The sequence below is a fragment of the Micromesistius poutassou genome (genome assembly GCF_964030765.1).
Source record: "Micromesistius poutassou genome assembly, chromosome: 15".
NCBI classification, from domain to species: Eukaryota; Metazoa; Chordata; class Actinopteri; order Gadiformes; family Gadidae; genus Micromesistius; species Micromesistius poutassou.
This window is the reverse complement of record NC_140285.1, coordinates 3512626-3522625: the sequence shown is the minus strand read 5'-3', so window position 1 is coordinate 3522625 and position 10000 is coordinate 3512626. Positions and strand designations below refer to the sequence as shown.

Below are 10000 nucleotides of genomic sequence, written 5' to 3'. Positions count from 1 at the left end.
TGTTGTTGTTGTTGCAGCCCCCCCCCCCTCCCCCACACCACCAAGGAAAGAACTAAAAACAGGCCCTAATACCACGACCTGATTTCACCCACTCATTTATAGAGCGAGACAAAGAATATCTGATGGTTTAGCCAAAATCTGGGGCACGGATTGGCTGAGCCCCACCTCCCCCCCAGAGACCCGTCCTCCATGAGGCCGGGCACGGCTCTCATGAGCAAACTCATGTTTTATTTGGTAGAGTAGTGTGGAGAAGGAGTCAATTATTGCATTTTCTCTGATGATTGACTGTGAACTCAGTAAAACAAGCCTTAATGTATGGAGATATATATTCAGTACTTCCAATGTGAAGACTTGCACATGCTGGATTTTGACTTTAACAATACCAGAGATTTCAAACATATTGGCCGACCATATGCTGTGGCATTCAGTGTTATGACAAACATTGTTGGACTCCATTATAAGTTAATACAGAAATTTGAATGATTGAATTTGTGTGGAAAGGGATATTAGCCAATTTTGCAAATGGTTAGAAAGAGTTTGGTTTCCAAAGTGTTTTGAGACACGAGACAATTAAGACTAAATTGTTAAAGGGCAGTTATATTGTATCTATAATATAAACAGCATTAGAGTCACAATGTGTCACATTTAAACGTATCAATAAAATTCCCTCACCTATTCATCAGATAACGTATATATATATGCAACTATTTGTTTACAAGAATCTTACTACCGATACCCAAATCACCTCCCACTCACGCCACCCAGCCAGCCGAGCTACGCTAGTTAGCATCACACAGTTGCACAGCCAGCGAGAGTGGAAACAACAATGTTAATGGCCGTGTCCCAATTCAGGGGTTGCATCCTTCGAAGGATGCGTCCTTCGAAGGATGCAGCCTTTGTAGACCGCGAAGGCTGCATCGAAGGCCGAACGAGCGTTGTGGAATGGGACGGTCTAGCCTACGGAGCATTTCCGGACTGCGCAACCAGCCGTTAACGTCCTTTACCTTGCGTGACCACGCGCCGCTCCTGTCTCCTAGCAACCCTGACAGCTGCGGTTCAAACCGGACAGTGGAGGAGATATATGGAGCCAGAAATTATCATTTTATTGGTTATGTTTTATCTTTTATTGGAGGAGTGGGAGAAGATTCACCGCCGGAGCCGGCGGGTGAAGAGGAAGAGAGGACGTTGGCTTAACGTTAATTAGTTTAACGTTATATGTCTAGCGTTAATGTAATTGAACTTTGACAATAAAGTTACATATTTAAAATGGTCCCAACCTTACTTTTATATAAAAAAATGTTTTTACATAGTTTTGTCATTAAATATGTATTCGCTGCAGCTGCTGCTTCCGCTCTCTCCGTGCCATTTCTGAAAAAATATCCAACGCGCAATGAATGTTGGGATACGTTGGGCCGTGAAGGATGCATCCGATGCGTCCTTCAAATCCGGGAAACGAAGGCTGCATATCTCGGCCGCATTCGAAGGACCCTTCGAAATGGGACAGCACTTGACGCGCCGCTGTGACGTATGCGGTCTTCAAATGCGTCCTTCGAAGGATGCAACCCCTGAATTGGGACACGGCCAATGAGTGAATCTGAGATTCTCCCGCCTACTAACTAGGGAGGGGCTCATTCTTAAACATTGCGACCTTAATTGGCCAATTACATCCTTACATCCCACCCACGAAATCCTGCTACGACGGACACACAAGCAGGCACAGATCACGAACGCACAACCACACACACATACATTACGACAACAGAGGGCACGCGTCATCGGCCCACCTTGGGTCGAGAATACAGCTAAGGGAGCACTCCTGGCTTCACTGAGGTCCTCATCTGCCGGGCCCTGATAAGACCCCCTTCAGAATCCTCCCTGTTCCAGGAGAAGAAGATGAAGTGGAGGAAGATGAAGAGCAGGAGGAAGAGGCCCAAAGCCTGAGGCATAGCCACCGGACCTGTGAAACGCTGCCAGACGATTAAGTTTCGCTGGAGCGAATGAAGATTTATTTTTTTTGTGCGGTTGCCTAATGGTGTGCACCCCCCCCCCCCCACTCCCCTTCTCCCCCCTTCCCCCTTGACACAAGTAAACACACAATATGGCCGGCTTAATACAATCCACCTGGATAGAGCCAGCCAGCCCCGCCTGAGATTCCCACCGGTGGCCTTTTCAGTGTTTGCGTGAGGCTGCTCATTCAGAAAAGGTCGGCTTCCCCAGAGAGAGAGAGAGAGAGAGGGAGGAGGGGGGAGAGGAGGGAGGGAGGAGGAGGGAGGGACAGTGAACGGCGAAAGGCTATTTTGGGAAAATAAAAAGCTAAAACCCTGCACAACCCTTCGTAATACCTTACTCCTATGAAGGCCAGAAGATGAGTTTTTAAAATTTTCTCCGGAAAGTGGGCAGCTTAACCTGAACAGCATGCAGAGCAGAGACACCAGCCCTCAGATGCATCTTCCATGTGTGTGTGTTCCATAAGTGTGTGCGTGTGCATGGCGGTGTGTGTGTGTGTGTGTGTGTTTTAATAAAATGGCGCACTAGCAGATACATCTCACTGAGTGCACATCCCTCCCAACACTTCCCTCACAATTAGCGTCCTGCTCTGCCCAGAGTCCCACCACTACGGTTAGCCTCAGCAGTTGTATAAATCTCACTTGAAGGAGGTGAGTGTAAGGTGGGGGGTGGGGTACCTTCCATAGTCCCAACTCCATGCGGCGGGGGAGGGGGGACGGGTGTCATGAATGATGACTGACTCGGCACGAAGGGGCCGGCAACCAGCCCTTTGAGCCGGCCATGATCCGACGGAGCCCGGCGATAAGCCCACAGCCGGCAGATTAATTAACGTGATCCGACGATAGATTCGATAAACCCCCGTGGGGGGTCCCGTGCCGGACCGCGGGCCCGGCCGGTAGGATGACGGCGAGGAGGCTGGGAGCCCGGTCTTTATCAGCGCCTAGCAGGCTTATTGTAGCAATTCATCCATCATCAGAGTATTTATCTGCACAAGGGAGAGGGAGAGAGAGAGCGAGGGAGGCCTCAATGAAGCGGCCGGGAATGAGATTCATCCTCCACACGGCTTCGTTATCGATCGAGCAGTGTTTTTATTGCGAGCGAAAGTAATGTCTTTCTCGTGCGGTAATATTTGGGAACGGGGGACAGGGGGGGGGGGGGGGGGGGGGGGGAGGGCGGTATAAGTCAAATTAACGCAACGTTTATATTTGGGTGTGTTTGGATTGGGCGAGAGCCGGTGGCTGATCGATGATGAGAGTTATGCGGCGGGAGAAGGCAGGCGCCTCGTCCATTAATCTGCCGCGCGGGGCCTGTCGCTCCGCCCGGGCGTTTGCATGGCAACGGCGGCCCATTAGTCACCGAGCACCCGCCACCGCCGCCGCCGCCGCCGCCCATTATCAGCTCCGTGATGAAGGACGTTGTCGGGAGAACATTCGGTCGGGGTCTACTTTTGCTTCAACCCCTGCCACATGATAAACCGCCCCTGTTTCCGGGAGGTCGTTACATTTGGAAGAGCTTAAGTGCCAGCCCTCATTCACTCGCAAACAAAAGTATTCCCAGAAACTTCAAACTCTAAACGTCGATTTGTCACGGCGGTTTGGAAGTTGGTTATATTGCCGAGGCTTAATGGCGTCGTAAGCAATATCAGGAAAGAGCTACAGGTTATAATTGTGACATTTATTTCAGTGACTTTTTCGGTCATTGATCTATTTTAATTATACATGTTCTAGTCTAATAATACCGTTGGAGAAAAAAAATGAAAAAAAGCTTTCCCTATTCGAAGAAAGAACAGTTTTTCTTTGTCACTTCGATTTATAAGTGCATCTAGGCTCCACACACAGGTGCCAGCATCCATCTGGTTGGGTGGGTCTGCAGCCCCTGTGCTATCACCCGCTGATTAATGTGGTCAGTGTTACAGGCTTAACCCTGCCCAGAACAGAATTATAATAATGTTCAATAAATTATTGTTTTCCTCGTGTTGCAAGCAAACCTGGCCAACACTTATTTTTCACAGGGTTAGCTAAGTCTGGCATATGTTCTCACCCTGGTGTGTTTTCTCTCACCTTCATAAGTGTGAAAAGACCAAATTAGGGGAAATATGTTTAAATCATATTTGATACAAATTTAGGGACTGAAATGGGTAAATAAAGCAGAAGAGTTGCAAGCCCAGAAATAAGTTTTCTATGCATGGGCTTCAACAGCAGGAACAGTATATCTACATTAGCAGTCACAAGACCTGGCTGTGGGGATTGATCGCAAACAAAATCACATTTTACAGCTTAATTATCTACAAGGAGAGCCCTTCAGCGGTGGTGCTGGCTATGAAGATAGCACACACACACACACACACACACAGAGCTAATCCCATCAGCGTAATCATCGCCTTCACTCTCAATAAGACCTGGCTGGCCTTTCCACGAGTAGGAGTCCAACCGTTCCATCATTGTTGTTTTGATGCGCCCACGACCCAGCAGGGGGCGCACACATCTCCATGAGCCGCACAGGGCACCACGGCTCAAACCAACCAGACCCTGGGACTGTGTGTTTCCAGCTGTCCCTTCTCCAGGTCCCACTGGCAGCGGTGGGGCCGTAATGAACTGCCCAGGGCCAGCCTCCGTACCTTGATCCAGGAGAGAAGCGCCCCCAGCCCAGCCACGGGCTAACCTGGCCTCTGTTTATTTTGGCCTGCTTCTCGTGGGAAGGCCTTTAATGGCGCGCTTCAGAGATCGTGGTTTTGGTTTTGATTTGTTTTGTTAGTGTTTCGTCATCTTATCAAAGAGAAATTTGGTCTGGCTTGAGCTTTCAAATGGAAGCTTTTTGTAATGAAGAGATGTTTCTTTAATTTAAACGCCAAAATAATGATTCTTAAGATGTATGTTTGAGTTGTTTTGCATTGGCTTGTTCCCTAAACAATACAGTTGTGAAAATCTACGCACTTTTCTGCTTGATAACAGTTGAAAGAGGATTGATTGGGTGTTTGTTTCCAGGATGTCTCGTGGATCCTGATTGGAGGAGGACAGGCGAAGTACCGCCTCCTTGTTCCTATGTCATCACCCAGCGGGAAAGTGGTGCCGGCGGCTTCAGAGGAGGAAAGCTCTCCACTGGAAACATCCTCCGACTTAACGGTACACACACACACACACACACACACACACACACGCACACGCGCACACGCACATACAAACACACACACACACATACACTGACAAAAACACACACTAACAAACACACACACACACTAACGAACACACACACGCTTACGAACACACACACATACAAAAGCATGGACAGATACACACACGCACACCAATTCAAGCTGGTGTGTCTGTAATGAGACTTTTGAAGTAAGCAAATACCGCCTGGAAAAACAAAAAACATGGTCTGGAGTCTGGTCTGTTATAGTATATAGAAAGCAATATATAATCTGTGTATATACTGTCTTTTTCAAAAATAAAGCTGCAGCTTGTGTCCTGAGTTTAAGAACCAAAACTGTCACAGTTTTCAGGGATAAAACACATTAGAGGTTTGCTTTATAAATAACCTGTGAAGAAATAAAAGAAAATAAGAAATAAGCATTACCCTCACTCCATAACTAAAATACAAGGAAGGCTTTGAAGAAATTCAAAGCCCCTGTGAGACTGAATGAATTGCTTGCAAAATAGAAATAAAAGATAAAAGAAATAAAAGATTCCTTGTGTAATAAGCGACTTTAATACACGCAACCTAGCTCGCCTAGCCACGCAGCTCTATTTTTTCCAAAAAATCTGTATATATTAAAGAAGAATGCAATAAAATCCATTCGGTAAAATCGTAAGATCTTTCTCACTGGTGTGTTTCTTCTCCCATAAGAAAGGGAAGGGTCCCTTTCCTATGGGATACATTTCAATAGTAATGTCTCTCTTAAGGGGACATTTGTGCGAGCAAAAAGGGCAGAGAGACCCGGTTAAAGGGCAACAAAATTCAAAATACCTTGGGCGGGAATAGAATAAAAGATGAATTGCCATCGCTCGTCCACATCTGATACGTCCGCTCCTTATTTCCTGTCACTCAAAAGGTACCTACCGAACAATAGTTCCTACCAGACAATTGTTCCTAGAGGGTTGAAAGCTTGGGGCGGACCACTAGAGTCCAAGTGTCCATCTTCCCTGAACAATGAGTGTTCCTGTGGGGGGTTCCGTCTGTGTGTGTGTGTGTGTGTGTGTGTGTGTGTGTGTGTGTGTGTGTGTGTGTGTGTGTGTGTGTGTGTGTGTGTGTGTGTGTGTGTGTGTGTGTGTGTGTGTGTGTGTGTCTCAACCATATCTGTGTCTGAGTTTCACGTTTCACTGTAAGTATTTTCGTTGAATTCCCATTTTTGAAGCACACACTAAAACAGACTCACAAACAATTTGAATGTTATTCAAAGGTAGAAAACCTCCATCTGCTTTGGCCTCAACACTTAATGCGTGGTATGATGCACACCCTTATCTCTGTTCTCGCCTGTCAAATAAGTATTGAGTCGTAAAGGCAGCTAACAAATGCTTACCGATAGTGACCTTTTTTTTAGGAACCTAATTAACCAAAGTTGGAGATAACCACAAACCAACCACCTAGGACCGCGTTACGCCAAGTGAACAGTCGTTTTTAGCAAAAGGCACACAGACACACAAGTATGCACGCACGTACGCGCACACCTACACCCACACACATACTGATAAATACACACCCACACACACTATGTTTCGGCCATGCAAACAATGGTACACGGCCCTCTGGCCTGCCTCCCTGGCCCTCTGTTTGAACACACAATGTCTCTGATTACATTCACTGCCCCACTCTGACCTTCACCAGCACGCTGGGACACACTCTGCATGTGGGGCTGTGTGAGTTTGTGTTTGTGTGTATCCAACTACTATTAAAGTGTATTTTTGTGTGAGTGTTTACACGCCAAAGTAGTGGTGATAACGTTGCAATGCAGTCAGCTCTCTGATACCAAAGCAGGGGCGATGACTTCGTGACTCAAACTGTTAAGAAACACCAAAGTAGTGGTGTTTCTAACTAAATGAGTACAACTTCGATGGTCCAAGGTAGTGGAAAGTGTTGATGATCACACAATGCAGAACCACTCCTAAAACTCTCATACCGGAGCAATGATGATGACTTTATCACAGACAATTCTGATACACCAAAGTAGGTATCTGGGTATGTTATAACGTAAGAGCTGCAGGTTTCTTTCAAACCTCTTCTCTCTTTGAACAGCCCTCCACTTCAGCAAACATTTCTTATTTAAAAAGCGATGGTAGTGGATGCTGAATTGGAATGAATAACTGAGCTAACATCGTCACACATTGAGCAGGGAGCGCTTCAACACACTCAAGTGTGTCTTCCTGGGTTTCCTCTATTTTCCTGGGTTGCAGACCCACTTATATTGAGAAATAACCAAGTGTGACAGCTCCCCTTTAACTCCCTGCTTCATCACGATGACAGGGGATGACTCAAAACACACATCTCCACACACAACGTTTTCCAACATTATGGGAAGACCTAAAAAAAAATAAAAAATAAAATATGCACCATATTTTTTCATCAAAGCCCCAAATGCTATTGTGATTCCCCGGCGTAATCCCAAACAGATCCAGATTAGAGGATGAGTCAGTCGATGAGTCTGCCGCCTTTATCAGGTTAGCACATGGCAGACACAAGTCTATGGGGGGGGGGGGGGGGAATACGTGATGTGCTGTTGTGTGTTGGATGTGTCGTCGTCAGGGCTTAACCCTCGCTGCTCAAGTGCCAGTTGGTCGGGGGGGGGGGGGGGTTCTGCGGGGTCTCTGTGGCTACAAGCTGTCGTTTGGGCGTCGCTATCTGTCGGCGCCATCTCTCCGACGTCGAGAGTAATTTCTCCTGAGCATATGGTCAAAAAGTGGCAAGAAGATTAAAAACCGTCTCTGTGAATCATATTCATGACCCTGTGTTGTTGTTGTTTTTTTAAATCTTTTTGTTGTTATTTGCTTTTTCCCCAGAGAGGAACGCATCACTGGCTCAGCGGGCAAGCGGCGGCGGGCGGCGGCGGTGGATATTACGGGCGGGCGGCCGGAGGTGATAAAGGACGGCGTTAGCCCACCCGCGCCGGGCGAGTCGGTGGAGGACCGCCGACGCAAGCTGAGCTGCTTGGCCGCCGTGCTGCAGCGGGAGGCCAGGGAGCACCCGGAGAGCCAGGTCAAAACGGCCAGGGTCATGGTGAGGTCCCAACACCCCCACACACACACACACACACACACACACACACACACACACACACACACCCAAGTCTTTAGCCAATAGGAACCCGAAAAGGACCCATTCGCCCAAACCAACATCCGTTTCTTTTGTACTCTGTTGGTTTAAGATAATTAAACCAACTAAATAATTTAGTTTGCGTTATATTATTCTCACACTAGCATTTTTACTTCTCTGGTTGTTTATATGTTGTATCTTTACTGTATTTTCTTTTTAGGTTTTAGTGTCTCCTTTTAAAATTTACCACTTTCCTGTACTTCCTGCTGTGAAACCCAAACATCCTGTCCGGGATTATAAAGCACCAACTTTTATCTTAATGCGGGTCAAGTAGTTCACAGGCAAGTTGAGTGAAAGTCGAGGAAACCAGGTAGGTAGAGGTAGCTAAGGGGCTGCTTTTGTCCCCTGTCCCTGTCTTCATCTCTGGGTGAAGACTGAGTAGATGCTGGTGGGTAAAGCAAACAGCAAAACACTCGAGAAGAAGCGATTCCCCTGTTTTCATCGCCACAGCGACTCGGTAAACAACAACACCCCTATCTAATTGAGGTATAATGAGAAACGTTGCTGGGTGTTTTGGTCTCATATTGCGCCCCAATGTCCACTGGGTTGTATTATAGAGTTTTGTAACCCACTTATATGATATGAGTTTTGTATGTGTTTTTCGGGGGGTCTTTTTTTTCTCATTAATCCGAAACGATAAATGTGCAATAATCCACATATGTTATGATTCAGAGAGCCCCTGTGGGGTGATAACATATGATATTACATCACCAGGACCATCTCCATAAACGTATCCATTGCCGCGGCGGGCTAAAAGCCCCCAGCTCTCTCTGGCCTCACAAAGGCATCTTAATTGTCCCTCCCCAGCAGGGAGCCTGTATCAGGCTCTGGTACCCACGGGTGCCAGCGCTAAATGTGCTCCAGACTGGCGGCCAGGCTGCAGACTCTCTCCGCATGTCACACTCGCTCTGCCGGGAGTACTGATGTCACTGACGCACACGCAGACGTGCATGCATACGCATGCATTTGTGAGCGGACGTGCGCACACACACACACACACACACACATATGTAAATGCTCACATTTACACACACACACACACACACACACACACACACACACACACAAATTAGCACACTTACACGCTGACATGAACCCGCACACACACACACACACACACACACACACAAATAACACAATTACACACTGACATGAGCCCACACACACACACAGTCTGGTAGACTGAGCGGAGGCTTCAGGGGGCTTTAGCCCTGGCTGCTCCTGCTCTGAGGGGACCTGCAAAGTTGCCCACGTGTGTAAATTTGAATTTCTGCTACTTAAAATTGGATATGTTTAGACACAATTAGGGCTTCCACACTCGATGTGAGAGACAACTCTTGCACTGCCAAATGACTCTTTTGTGTGACTTTGTCTGCTCATAGCGTCCCAGACTTGAGAAAAACGCTTTAAAAAAACCTTTGCTTTGATTCTGTTGGAGCTACAGTGTAAAACAACAGCAAGTCTAATTTTGTTAAGACAAGGTACAGCTGTCTTTAGCTACAGGTGCAGGTGTCATAGATCTGTTCGGTTCAGGGGACACAGCCAGAGTTTTGATGGTACCCTTGTGTTTTATTAGTTTGTAGTGGTATTAGATGAACACTTTGTTCACCCATACCAACGGGGCCTCTGTAAAGAACCCGCAGTTGTTTTCACCTCTAGTTTGGCCATTAAATCCTTATGGGTCATT

At 47.0% G+C, this 10000-nt stretch overlaps 1 protein-coding gene across 1 annotated transcript in view; it reads left to right on the top strand.

The window, feature by feature from the left end:
• The window catches only part of nphp4 (nephronophthisis 4), a gene marked incomplete at its 5' end in the record, with an annotated part of 135139 nt that overhangs the window by 99603 nt on the left and 25536 nt on the right, over positions 1-10000 (top strand). The window contains 2 exons of the mRNA XM_084479769.1: positions 8001-8217; positions 9124-9143. Coding sequence (XP_084335895.1) covers positions 8001-8217; positions 9124-9143 — 237 coding nt within the window. The remainder of the gene's footprint in view (positions 1-8000; positions 8218-9123; positions 9144-10000) is intronic.